The 14,927-nt window shown below is 36.3% G+C and overlaps 1 protein-coding gene across 1 annotated transcript in view; it reads right to left on the reverse strand.

Annotated features, from left to right (window-relative positions):
• Positions 1–10,962: 10,962 nt before the first annotated feature.
• The window catches only part of LOC131076410 (uncharacterized), a 50,628-nt gene continuing 46,663 nt past the window's right edge, over positions 10,963–14,927 (reverse strand). Inside the window, exons 4-5 of the mRNA XM_058013577.2 lie at positions 11,594–11,613; positions 10,963–11,456 (exon numbers count right to left, since the gene is read on the reverse strand). Coding sequence (XP_057869560.2) covers positions 11,426–11,456; positions 11,594–11,613 — 51 coding nt within the window. The 3' untranslated portion in view covers positions 10,963–11,425. The remainder of the gene's footprint in view (positions 11,457–11,593; positions 11,614–14,927) is intronic.

Below are 14,927 nucleotides of genomic sequence, written 5' to 3' on the forward strand. Positions count from 1 at the left end.
TGTAGGATTGGATTTTCCTGCAGCCACTGATATCTTGCATACCTTGTTGCCATAGGAATTGTCATATTCTCATATTTCTGATATAAATCAAATTGATCTTACTATCAAGATAGAGGTTGCATTGAATAAATATTTGAATATCAACAAGAATATAGCAGATACTCAGAAGGATAGCTTGGTAGACTTGGTAAAACTCCATAGAAATACCTTTGCATGGGATTACAGGGATATGAATGGAATTGATCCAGTAGTTTGTACTCATTGCATTTACATAAAGGATGAGTGTTGTCCCCTCAAACAACCTCAAAGAAGAGTCAATCCTACCCTAAAGGAGATAGTTAAAGAAGAATTGCAGAAAATGTTGAAAGCTGAATTTATCTATCATATTTCTGACAGTCAATGGGTATCACCCTTGGTGATAGTTCCTAAGAAGGGAGGCAAATGGAGAGTATGTGTTGATTATAGAGCCTTGAACTTAGCCACAAGGAAGGATCATTTTCCACTGCCATTTGTAGATCAGGTATTGGATTCTCTTGCTGGTAAGAGATATTTTTTATTTTTTGATGGATTCAGTGGCTACAATCAGATACAAATAGCTCCTGAGGATCAGGAGAAAACAACATTTACTTGTCCATGGGGCACTTATGCATATTTTGTTCTTCCTTTTGGGTTGAGTAATGCTCCAGCCACTTTTCAAAGGGCAGTCATCGGTATTTTTTCTAATATTTCTCAAGACATAATGGAAATTTACATGGATGACTTTACAACCTATGGTTCTGAATTTGATTAAGCATTGGATAATTTGAAGAAAGTTTTGCAACGGTGTGAAGACTACAATTTGTCTCTAAACAGTGAAAAGTGTTTTATTATGATGGAAGAAGGAATAGTCCTTGGTCATCATATATCTGTACAAGGCATACAAGTGGATCCAGCAAAGATTGAGGTTATTCAGCAAATTAATGACCCTGTGAAGCAGAAAGATGTGAGAAGTTTTCTTGGCCATGTTGGATACTACAGAAGGTTCATTAAAGATTTCAGCAAAATTGCAAGTCCCTTATATACACTGCTTACTAAAGATGCAGAATTTAAATGGACCTCAGCATGCAATGAAGCTTTTTTAAAGCTTAAGCATGCTTTAACTCAGGCACCAGTTCTTAAAAGACCTAATTGGTCTCTACCATTTCAAATCCATACTGATGCATCTGATTATGCTATAGGAGCAGTGTTAGAACAAAAAGTTGACAAGTTGGAAAATGCAATATATTATATTAGCAAGAATTTGCAAAGACCTGAATTGAATTATACAGTTACTGAAAAAGAAATGCTAGCTGTCACATATGCCCTTAACAAATTTAGACACTATATTACAGGGTACCCAATATTTGTGCATACAGATCATACTGCAATTAGATATCTTATGAATAAGTCATCCATCACCGGTAGACTGGCTCGTTGGTTATTGTTGATGCAAGAATTTGATATCACAGTTGTTGATAAATCAGGGAAGTCTAATGTTGTTGCAGATTATCTTTCACGTCTTCAATTGCAGGAAGACTCTACAATGATAGATGACACTTTTCCAGATGAGCATTTGTTTCTCATACAGGCTCATACTCCTTGGTATGCTGATATTACCAACTATTTAGCTGCAGCTAAGATGATAATTTCTTTTTCTCCTAAGGAAAGAAGGTTGCTAGTTGAAAAAAGTTTTAACTTTTCATGGATTGTTGATTGTCTATTTTATACTAGACCTAATCAAGTTATGCAAAGATGTGTCAGAGAAGATGAAACATATGACATCTTGCATGCATGTCATGATGAACCATGTGGAGGTCATTTTGCTGCCAAAAGGACAGCACTGAAAATACTCAATACTGGTTATTATTGGCCTACACTACAAAAGGATGCAGCTCAGTACACAAGGAAGTGTGACAGGTGTCAGCGAATGGGCAGACCTACAAAATCTAATGAGATGCCACTATATCCTCAAATATCTGTTACACCATTTGATAAATGAGGATTAGATTTTGTTGGACCCATTGATCCAATTCTAATGGCAAATCTTATATCTTGGTATGTATAGACTATGTGACAAAATGGGCAGAAGCTAGAGCTATGCAACATGCAAGAGATAATAAGGTAGCTGAGTTTCTCTATGAGGAAATATTTACAAGGTATGGAGTACCCAGAGAAATCGTCTCAGATCAGGGACCTCAATTTACATCAACATTGATAAAAGCTTTGATCAATGAATATAATATAAGACACAGGAAATCTACTCCATACCATCCACAGTCTAATGGCCAAGTAGAGGTTACCAACGGAGAGCTTGAGGCTATTCTTACAAAAACAGTGTCTATCCACAAGAAAGATTGGTCTAATCGGCTTTCAGAGGCAATTTGGGCATATAGAACAACATGGAAAACACCAATTGGATTCACACCTTTTGAGATGGTCTATGGCAAAACAGCAATGATGTCTATTGAATTTGAGCATAAAACCTTGAGCACAGAAGGAATGCATTCAGCAATTAAATGCTCTTGATGAATGGAGAAAGATAGCTGTTCAACAAACAGAATTGATTCAAAACCAAAGAGTCAGACTCCAAACAAGGTGGTTGGGTCCTTATTAGGTAGAAGAAGTTTTTTACAATGGAGCAGTTCGGCTGTCCACAATAGATCCTATTCGATTTAAACTCTTAGTGAATGGACACCGACTACGACTTTATCACAAGTTAGCTACTAGAGAAGATTTGCTGCAACAGTTTGCTCCTCAAAATGAAATACAAGTTCCTGCAACAACTGGTGATGTTCCTGCAGCAACTGCCAATGATTCGGTAACAATTCATGAGCTTCCTGTTGCACTTGGGCATGTTGATAAAGGTGATGTTCCTGCAGCTTTTGCAGTGAACTTATTTACCATATTATAATCAAATATTTCCATGTGAAATATTGTTCTCCGTACATAAATTTCCATCCACTACATTCCATCCCACTCTCTTATCTGTCACTTCATTTTTTTCACCATCATTTTCACCCAATTGCAGGTACGTGTATATTGTACTTTATTTTAATTTTGCATTTATTAGTTCATTATTATTTTAATCCTGTTTTAATCCACTTCAAACCCGACATCTCGTCAGCCTGTGTGGACACGTGCTAGGTTAAGTTGGGGGGGTACTTTATGGTCCTTTTTCCCAGTAAGATTTATTATTCCGAACTGATTTCCTAACTGACATTACTTATGATAATTATTATTTCACGCAAGTGAATAATAAGTTCTGCTGCCAAATTTAAGCTATGTAGATTTTAGCCATTGTGAATCTGTCAAACATTTTGGTGAAGCTGCGGAAGTATCAAAGTAAAAGATGGGAGGTGATCTGATTCACCATGAACCGACTGTACATGAAGGGTTGCTGCAGGATGTTGTCTATGTGCATTATTTCCAAAACCATGGTTGGCTGGATTATTTCTTGAAGATTAGGGATTTCAATGACGAAATAGCTGCGGAATTTATGCATTCTTTTGATGAAGGAGAAGCTACAGTTAAGGGGTTGAGGGTAATTGCTACAGAGCAGTGAATTGCAGAGGTCACAAGGTTGCTGCAGGAAGGAGAACTCTTTCCAGAATCGAAGGATGCAAGGAGTGTCGAGGCAGAATTCACAATTTCTATAGACAGACCCTTAATGGTGGATAGGCAAGGGACTAGAAGGGTTTCTTTGCCAGCACATTGGCCTCAGGTAGCTCAGTATATTATGAAATATATTACCTGTGAAGGACGGTATTCAAATCTCCATTCGCCTCACTTCAAGTTACTCAGTCATCTACGTCATGACCGGCGAGTTAATGTCCCAAATTTCTTGTATCATCTCATCTCTATAAGTACTAAGGAGACTAAAAGATATGGAAATCGCTCTGTTAGCCATCATGGACTGGTGAAGTTGCTAGTACAACGGTCCCTGAGAGATGTTTCACAGATGGAATGGGGTGTGTTTGAAGATATTCTGCAATTTAGGGTAAATGAAGACCCTATTGAAAATAATCCGCCAGTTCAAAAAGAGATAGTTGCAGAAGGTCTTTCTAGTCAAGATGAGGGTTTGTTGGTTGCTGAAGGAGCTACAATGATTTTAGAAGAAAATGTTGAAGCAGAGCCGATAGAAGGACAACCCTCTGCCTCTCTTCAAGGAGGTTCACCTGTTTTGCAGAGGGAAGGAAAAGAATTGGAAAATGAGGAGTCAGAGGAAGAATTTGTTATCTGGTCACAGGAAGTGCATATCCCTCCTGCAGCCAAGAGGCGTCGAGCAAAAACAAAAACTCCTACGTCTGTTTCAAAAGTTTATGTTAGGAGAACAAAAAGGAGGACACAGAAGACTCAACCAGTGAGTAAGCTAGCAGAGGTGATTGCAGTAGAAACTTCAGAAGAAGAAAGCCAGCAGAGGTGATTGCAGTAGAAACTTCAGAAGAAGAAGATGTTGCAGAAAAGGAAATTCAAGAAAACCCTACAGAAAAGGAAATTCAAGAAAACCCTACAGAAGAGGAAATTCAAGAAAATGTTGCAAAAGAGGAAATTCAAGAAAATCCTGCAGGAGAAGAAATCCAAGAAGCAATTCAGGAAGAAATTGTATTGGATAAGCTTGCAAATCTGGCTTCAGTGGCATTGCAATGTGAGGAGATTATTAATGATGTTCCATAGCAACCTGAAGAAAACGTGGGAAATATGTCAATCTAGAATGAGGAAGTTATTGAAGAAATCCCACGGTCTAAGGTAGGACCCATAAGAACTCCTTCATCCCTAACTAGCTTATCAATTGCTTTTACATTCTTTAGGCAATGGGAAATAGAGAAGGATAGGTTGCAAGGAATAATTAATAAGTAGCAAAAAGAGATTGAGAAGAAAGATAATAGAATTAAAGAATTGGAGACTAAGATAGAAGAGATCTATGGTATGGTTCCTGAGATAATGCAGTGTAGGGCTCCCCCAAGAATTTATGCAGTGCACTTGAAAGAACGGTATCTGAATTTCAGATTAAACTGTATAGTAAGGGACCTTAATTCTGAATTTCAGATTAAACTGTATAGTAAGAAACCTTAATCCATCCATGGAAACACCTGAGGAATTCTATCATGCTTATCAAACCTCCCCACATTTTGTAAGGAACCTATTATGTGAATTATATTTACATAATTATGTTGTACCCCAGGACAAAGAATGGAATCCTTTGTTGTACATTGGAGATATCCATCTCAGAGCTCTAATGTCTTGGATACAAAATGAAATGATTATAGGACCACAAGCCAGGGAGTTTGAAAAATTGGAAATTGACTGTCCATTGTCATTGAGGAGGGAATCAGAAGCACCCAGGGTTCTGTATTATGATTGGCAAAAGTTGCTGATAAGGGATGATGTTAGTAAGATAGTACTTCCAATGAGAGAGGAAGTCTATCAAGCGTATGAGCAATTAGTTCAGACCCACAGGACAATAGCACTAGAGGGACTGACTCAACGTTGGAATCATCTTCCAGATCATTTAAAACTGGGAGAACCCTACTCATTACAGAATTTTCATTCAGCTATACAGAGAGCCTCCAAGTACATACAGCTAGGAAGGGAGAAATCCAATAATTGGTTACCATTAATCTTTCAGCCTCCTATCCTAATGTGGCCACTTTTGGCATGCCAACCAACAGAACAGAATTATGATGTAGATATTGAAGAAACAGCTAGATGGTCCAGGTTGGGATTTTATTGGAATTTGCCTTCCAAGGGAACCAAACAGGACACTGTTGGTGATTTCAGAGTTTCAGCAAAAATTAGAAATTTTCCTTTTGCTACAGGAGCAACAAACCCTTAAAGTTGGGAGGCATGATAAGTCGGTGTATTGACATGTTTTTTATCAGGACTCTTAGGTTTTTGGTATCTTTTGAGTTGCATTGTGATAGTAAAATATTGTGAATTGACTATATGTAATCCATGTTTTAAAACTGAACTTAAGAAATCATGTTTGAACCTTGTCTGTTAATTCCTGCAGCCATGCCAATTTATTCCTGCAGCCAAATGGTTTGTCCCTGTGATATGCGGATTATTTAGGATGATTTCATATGTGAATTAATGAATGTATTAGTTAAGTAAGATACATATGCATGTCCTTGTATATTGTTTTTGTTTTAATGCAGATAATAATTGATGTTACGGTGGAGAATTCTCTTTCACGCCTAAGAACTGGAGAATCACGTCAGATAGCTGGAGGTCAAATTGAAGGAGATTCAAGCGAGCGCAATCTATGGCATAATCGGAGTAGTTGTACTTCACCATGGGAGTTTAACTTTGATGCATGTTTAATCTGCAAAATATCTCTTTGGCGTGCAAAGACTGTGGTTCGGTTTCAGATCCACAGTTCCTACAGCCAAGCTCTCTGTTATCCCCTTCATCTGACAGTGATCCGCCTTTTCTTCTGGACGTAATTGGAGTTATCCATTGTAGTTTGTCTTTTCTTTATAATAAGCTCTTCCTTCTTTTCTAAGAGTTAGACAGAATGGAAAGGGATTGAGGAAAGTTTTTGTCAAGTATTCTGAATTTTCTCTTTTTGAATATGTAATCGTCTTTCAGGAAGAAATGAATAAAAATATCTTATTCTGATCTATTAAGAGTTCTTTGCTGAGAGTTTGATATCATTCATCCAAGGGGGCCCACTTGGTGAGTGATCTCGTGTTTATGATTATTGAAGTTAGTTTTTACTTAGTTGCAGTAGAAGTTCATGACTGGGTTGTTCCTGCAACCACTGGAAATAGATCCTTTAACTGTTCCTGCAGCCAAGGCAAAATGGTGTGATTTCTGTTATTTCCATTAGTTCATTTCAGCAGAGTTTTGAAAAGCTTTCATTTAGTCTTTATGATTTCCATTCCTACCTTTCTTACAGTAATTAAGAATAATCATTTAAGGAGCTTAGTGCATATATATTGCAGACCCATTTCAAGTTTTACGTTCCTGGATTGACAACTAAATGAACACCAACCATGAGAATAGTAAACTCTACCATATGATTGTCCAAACTTCGGATTGAGATTTCAATTAGAGGTATTATTGTCATTATAGTTGGGGTAGATAGTGGGGATGAATACCCACAAGCTATTTTTGAACTCTTTAAAAGTCTGCTCTGTTAGGAGTCTAGTCTGGTTAAAGACTGTTACAATAGGTTCTGTTAGGAACCGATCCTGTTAGGGATCACTCGGTTAAGGGATGGCTAGAATACCCGATTGAGGGTTAAACCCTGTTAAAGGTTACTTTGTTAGAGGATTTTATGAACTCAATGGCTTTGAGTCACCCTATTAAAGGATTTACAGCAAGCTGGTTAAAGCTACCCTGTTAAGGGATTTTCCAACTGTTGAAGTGATTAGAGATCAACAGGTATTACAATGATCTGGTAATAGCACTCAATGCCAATGCAGATCCGTTTTATTTCCTTCCTTCTGCACACACACTTTGCAGGTATCAATTCTCTTATTTGGTCTGACAAGAATCGCGTATCTCTGCACTCAACATGAAACACAACATCGACCTTATAGGAAACAGATAGGTCGGTAGCATAAACCCTAAACCCTAAACATTTAGGTTGAGCAATTCAGTCGGTTCAATCCTGACCATTGAACACTTTGCATTTGAATACAACGGTCTTGAACAAATCTCAAGACATTCTCCATCGTTCGTTCTTCACCGCTTCTTGGAGGCGATAACCCATCACGTGTTCTTCACCGTTTGCAGGGACTTCACACATTCCCGAGATAGATAGGATCAATCCCCTTCATGCAAGATCCTTCACGCGCATGAGGCTGACGTGGCAACATGATCTGATCTCCATTACAATGCTAACTCATCACACAATGCCATCAGTTGAATCACACAGGCTCGAAACACTTCAACCGGAAACCCTGAGGCTGGGACTACCAACCGGTAGTCATACCATATTAAACCTTAATAGAAAACAATTCCATATACCGGTTCACTCTTCAACATATTACTGGTTCTCTCTTCAGCATATTGACATCAATGACAACACAATATCATCATGTCAACATACTCTGCACATATGCCAACACCAACTAGTGCAATTCAAGATCATCAAAAGGGATAGATTGAGAGTCACCTCTATTATTTCTAAATTTATCAAAACACTTAAGCATCTCATCCTCTTTCTCGTTCTTTTTGGAGTTGGACTCAATTCATTCCTACTATATTGCTTCCTCTTATTTTTTCCTCTTTCACCCCCAACCTCAAGGGTGTCACCCTCCCTAGAAAATTCCTCATGACTATTAAAGGGAAAGCCATCTAGGATAGGGTTAGTAGCTTTCTCCTCACTGAGCTCCTTGTTAGCCAAGGACCCCATCGCCCCCATTGGTTCTAATTCTTTCTCCCAATTTTGCATGGCTTCATTTCTAACCTCTAAAATCTTTTGTTTAATCCTATCTAAAACCAATTATTAAACATTCTTTTTGTGCCCAAGGTTGGAATTAGACATAGATAACAAATTGTTGGTGTAATTAAGGTATTTTACCTTGGTTATTTTCCACATAAGTCCTAATTACATGTCACTTAAGCTTACTTAGGGAACCACATAGGAGTTTGTTGGAACATCTCCACTTTAGGTGATATCATCATGTTATCAATTTCACGTTATGTGGTGCCTCCACCTTTAGTGCCTTTAACACATTATCATATCCACCTTTCATGGTTGCACTTTTCCACCTTTGGTGGGTGATCCACCTTTAGTGATGTTATCATGTTATCACTTTTCCACAGGTTGTCACTTTTTGCCTCATGCCATAAGATTATGACACTTGTGATAATCTTATGCACTATTATGTTCTCACCTTGGCTAGAGAACCAAGGGGTCTTATGCGTAATAATCATTCATTGCATCATTGATAGGAATACAATTTATTCTTGTCATATTCTTTCTCTCTCTTGTTTTTCTGCTTTCCATTTGGTCTCTGGATCTCGAGTGGCTACCTTCATAGCTATTTTTTACATGGAATCGAAGCTTTTAGAGTGCCATTGGTTTACCATTTGAAAGAATTTTAGTTCAAATAAAGCTTTTGCATTTCGTGATTTTTTTATTGCAAGTCATTATTGGAGCTTGTTGGGTGAAATGTAAGGTTATTATTAGATTCAAAAAGTTTAAGAAAGTCAGTTTTGCTTTTTGTTTCATCCAAATCAAACACCAAAGGTCAAATCTACAAGCATTTGAAGTTAGAAAGCATTGTGGTGATACTGGTGTCATAATTATGCAAAGGATTTTCAAACAACAATATCTTAATCATCCAGACTCCTTTTTTCGAACATTTTTTTTATTTGGGTTAGAATTTCATGCCCTACACAATGGTATGGATATTTTCTGATTATTGTACATGAATTTTTCCAAAAATTGCAAAATCTCTATTTTGCAACTTTTAGGGCATCATTAGACTCATATGGACTCCTTTGCAAGTCTATTTTTTTTGAAATTAAGGCAGGTTTTCTCTTTTATGCCCTTCTTTTTTGCATAGGAAGAAAGCTTTCAAGCCTCCCAACACCTTTGAAGTCTAAGTTAACAAATTTTCACCAATCTCAACCCCAATTTCATCAAGGATTTATATCCCAAGATGTAGAGAGATCATCGATCTACCATCCATATGAAGAGTTGGTCTTGTTTCTTCAACTTTGAGAAATTTGCCTATAGAAGATAAAAGTTGTGACAGAAAAGGCCAAAGTAGAGGCGGGACATTTTTATCTTTTAACCCGTCTAGGAAATGAAAAGCCCAAGAATTCTTCGTTTAACACATCTAGGTATTGAGCAAGAGCCCTAAAAATAAAGTTTCATACATTTCAACATTGCTTTGAAGTGGCCCTATCTTGCATTGCATGATCTTTAAAAAACACAAGGAATAAAACTTTCTAAACTATTCTACAAAAGGTTACATGAATTCCTAGTTTCTTGTCCCAAACATTCACAATCCACTCATCCAAAGAATTTCTCGTCGGGGGATTATTATGCTTGACAACCACAAAGAAGATAGCCACATTTTTCAACCTACCCACTTCTTGGAAACCATGTCACAATTTGGAACCACAACTTTTAGGACCAGAGAGGGGAGGCTTACAACATTTATTATAAAGTAATCCCAACACAAAATGGAAACCTGCAAAAACACTCTTTAATCTTAAAAAATAGATCTACTTTTCTATTTTCAATCTTCCTATTCAATTTTTTTCCCTACTCTGGTCAAAGAATTTACATGTTTTTCCAACTTTTCAAAGTAAATTACAATTTTGATTCATAAATAAAATATCTTTTCAATTTTTATAAATTATTAAGTTTACAAAGACATAAATTTTATTATGTGCAAAGACAAATAATAGCAGAAGAGGGCCCTCTTCTATTTTCAAGTCTATAATTAGACTTTCCTCCACAATTCAGAAAACTTGAAATGAAGTGTTAATATTCCAAGTTGTTTGATGATACAAGAAAACCTTATTTCAATCCAATAACTTTCCATTCAGAAACAAAGTCAACAGACTCTACACATTAGACTTCTCCACAAATCAGAAAACTTGAAGTGAAGAGTTTAATCTCGTAAGTCGTTTGATGATACAAGAAAACCAAATTTCAATCCAATTACTTATCCATTGAGAAACAAAGTCAATAGACTAAACACGTATTATATGTCATCCAACCCACCGACAATGATCCTCTTAAGATATCTGATATCACATACCTATTTTCTCTGTCACTAAACTTCAGGTTTTCGAAAAAAAAAGGTCCCATGTTTATTATTAACCTCAGATTATCTCGAAATAAGATGATTGAAGGGGTTATAAACACCACCCATAACTGTAAATGTCAATCCTACATGAGCACCTAACATGACTTATGTTGGTATTGACATTCCCATTGACGTAGAGTTCAATGAAAATCAGACGAAATGGATAGGTAAGAAAGAAAAAACCTTGAAATCAATTTTAAGTAGTCAAAATGATGATGTAAAAACTCACTTCGAACTCTCAGTTTCAGTTTTTATGATTTGGAATGTTTACCTGTGGTCAATGAAAAACTAATAATAATGCATCTGCAGAAAAATGGATATAGGTAATTTGTAAAATATTCATCCTTCCAAGCAAAATCTGTGATCTTTTTTCAGATTGGGGCATACTTTTAGGTGACTACAAAAGGACAGAACGTGCATCTTTATACTAGTACCCACAATAATCTGCCAAGAAAAACTGCAGACTCCACTTTCCATTATCCAATATAAAAGGTTACAAAAAATTCCCACTCTGCGCATATGCTTCAGACAAAACTGTGTCGATAGAATAAATCCTTAAGCTTAAATAAATCCTTCAGCTTACTGCTGCAAGTCATGCACTTTCGTAATGTGATAGCAACACAGATGCTTCAAAATATATGCACAATATCATAAGCAAATCTGAGATGTGTTAAAGAAACCCTAGCAAAAGTAAGTAAAACATGGCTAGACATTATAAAAAATATGATTAGTTAAAAGAAATTCATTAATTTTATGCAAAAAAATTCTTGTGATCTAAGTTACAACCCAAAGGATACGTCCAGAAGAGAACAAATGACTGCAAAAGAAAAATAAAATTGTCAGCCATAGTTTATCACATAATCTGATTATAATTTACAAAACTTCAATATTGCATAAGAAAATAGATTTCTTTGAAAACAATAAGAAAAATCTCACAATTGTGGCCTTACTGTTAAATTTTAACCATTTTTTCAAAACATAACTTTCCCAAATAACAAAATTTTCTAAATTATCAGGCACTTTTATGCAGATGACATGTAAAGGGCCAAAGGAAAAAATGAAAAAATGAAAAAAACTTAGCTAGTGAATTAAATGATCCAAACCAATTTTATATTCCTATAAGGTATAGTAAGAACATTATAGCTAAAGGTAGCGAATGGCATATTTACCCTTACATATAGGAATTCTGCAAATTTTAATCATTATGAATGCAGTATATGCATGGCAACAAGCAAGCAGCCTGGGTGTTATTGACATTAGAGCACAAGATGCATTCTTCGCCAGGAAATGGATGGTTAAAACTGTTATTGGTGTTGACTTATGAGATTCTAGTTAGATTTAGGACCATAAGTTCTAACCATTACATAAGTAGAAAGTATAAATGGATTTTTTTCAGGTGTGATGTACTAAGTAAGTTGAGTTTTACCTATATGTTTACATAAGTTACTTTGATTGACAACCAGCCAGAGTGACTAATAAGCACACACTTTCACAGGAGCAGCGTTACAGCTCAAATTTGTATGCTCTAAAGAAAGACTTCTTCCAGTGAAAGCTGTTAACATTTTTTTTCATTCTAACTACTGTGTTCCATAAACCTACAAGTTATTGAATGATTAGATCAAAACGGTCATCTGGCAGGGGACCTAAATACGAATCAAGGGAGCCAAAGTAGAAAGTTAAGAAGCCATGATAAGGTCTCTCAAAAGAAGTGGCATGTGGGTTTTTCAAGAGGATTTTACATAGAATTCACCCTTATGGTGACAAGCATAACAATATCAAAATCAAAAGCAGGCACAAACAATTATTTAAGTCAATTATTCCACATCCATGAAAGAAAATTGAAAAAACTCACACCTTACATTTGGACTGCAACCTTTCTGAATTTTAGGATCATAAGGTGGTCCAAACTCTGCATAGCAGAGAGATTGTCTTTACTGGGATATTTTGCATTTAAGAAATTAACATTCCCTTTACACATCTTCTAATGCCCCACGTCTGCTCTCAAAGAAAACCAGCTTACTCTATGTAAGCTCTGCTAAAATAATTTATTGATATGAAATAGTAATACTATCATTAATTCCACAGGATCAATGTAATAATTTTAAGGGATGCTCATTTGGAAAGTAAGGTTAATTTACATTTTAGAATATTTACGAGTGCAAATAATCATTTTGGAAGGGTACTCCACCATAAATGACTTCTTCAATTTGTCAGATATCAAATATTCCCCCGTGCATTATATATAGGGCAAATATAAGCCAAAAGTATGGGCATGTACTTATGTAATGGAATCCCTCTGATTTACAATTGGATACAAGATATCTTATCTAGTTATGGTCAGATAAATCAAACTACAAACCAGTTGCCAATAGGAAATACCACCAACCAGTTTCCCTTCCTAGGATAGCAGCTTCATGTCTACTCCATTGATTTGCATTCCTTTATCAGAGCCTTTTGATAGTTTCTCATGTGCATTCAGTTGAAAAGATGGAGATTTTGTTATGAAAGTTCTTCAAGACATTCTTAAGGACTCTTAAGTCCATTCTAAACAGGAATATTTATCATTCTTGGTAAGTAATGAGTGCCTGCTTTACCATACATTACCTTTTATATAAATACATATTGTATGATATTTGCAATTCTCTGCATAACCAAGTGGTTGATCCATATACAGCTTCTAAGTCACATTCTCATTAAGGGACACAAATATTTGACATTCAACTGATTATCCCAATAGCGTTTTAAAATAGGCCAGCAAAAGTAAGTACAACATTGATAGTGATCATTTTGGCCACTGGTGATCAGCTTTCATACCCAAAAATTCATCTTATAAATGCTACCAGTTCAATAACCTTTAAAACCTTTTACAATTTTTCTCTATGTGTGTTACAACAAAATTTATTTCAATTGATTAACAAACCAATTCCTAATAAATAATAAATTTACTGCATATCAAAAACAAGCAATGACCCTGGGCTGGGGGCCTGGCTCGATTGGCAAGAGCTTCCTGTGGTGAAGCACAAGATCACGAAGTCCAGTCTCCCCCCAGCTTACGTGGTATCGAAGGACGTGTCACACCAGCGTCACCAGTCGCATTAAAAAGTTTTCCAGGCACACTGCAGTTTAATGGGAGGGCTACATAATTCCTGCAGTCTAAAAAAACATGCAATGACCCTGCACCCCCCCTTTCATGGGATTTCTGGGTTCAATCAATCTCCCTCAAATATGGATCAAATCTCACAGATTCCTTCTCAGAAGAGTTTGGTCAATATAAATTTTGATGGCACCTCATGGGGAAACAGATGACTGTCAGAAGAATGAACAATAATCAGAAACTCACATGGAAACATGATAAAAGAAGCCTCCAAGAAGCTAGAGCCCAGCATAAACAATGAAGCAGAAGCTGAAGCCTTCCTACTTAGTCTCCAATTGGTTAAATCCAGCAATTTAGAATCAATCTTGATTGAAGGCGACTCAATGGCAATAATACTTTGCATCAGAAAGCAGCAATTGTCTAATTGGAGAATAAACAACATCCTATGCAAAGCATGGGACATACTTGAGAAAGAATCTCTCCTACTTCTCCATTGAATACTGCTACCATGAAGGAAAGAGAGTAGCAAACTTTTTACTGAATTGGAGAATAAACAACATAAACTTTTTACTGAATTGGAGAATAAACAACATCATATGCAAAGCATGGGACATACTTGATAATCTCTCCTACTTCTCCATTGAATACTGCTACCATGAAGGAAAGAAAGTACCAAACATTTTACTGAACCAAGGGATAGATGATAAAAAGGAACTCATTATAGGAGATAATTTCAACTGTTGACGGAACCTTGAGACAATTTGGGATCACATCATTTATAATGATGAGATCTCATGGGATGGCGTTATCATTAATCGAAATGGGAGATGGGATCAACACTTGACATACCAAAGAATTAATGTTTACATGCTAGAATGGTATCAAGCACTCATTTTAGCACAGTTGAGACTGCATTTTAGAACACATTATCTACTGCCAAGAGTGTAACTTTTCTACCACATCACTTACATCCTCTTCACGTCTAATGTAGAATTTTCGAGAACACAGTGAAGGGGACAATGGAGACGTGCATTCAG

The sequence above is a fragment of the Cryptomeria japonica genome, chromosome 7, assembly GCF_030272615.1.
Source record: "Cryptomeria japonica chromosome 7, Sugi_1.0, whole genome shotgun sequence".
NCBI lineage: Eukaryota > Viridiplantae > Streptophyta > Pinopsida > Cupressales > Cupressaceae > Cryptomeria > Cryptomeria japonica.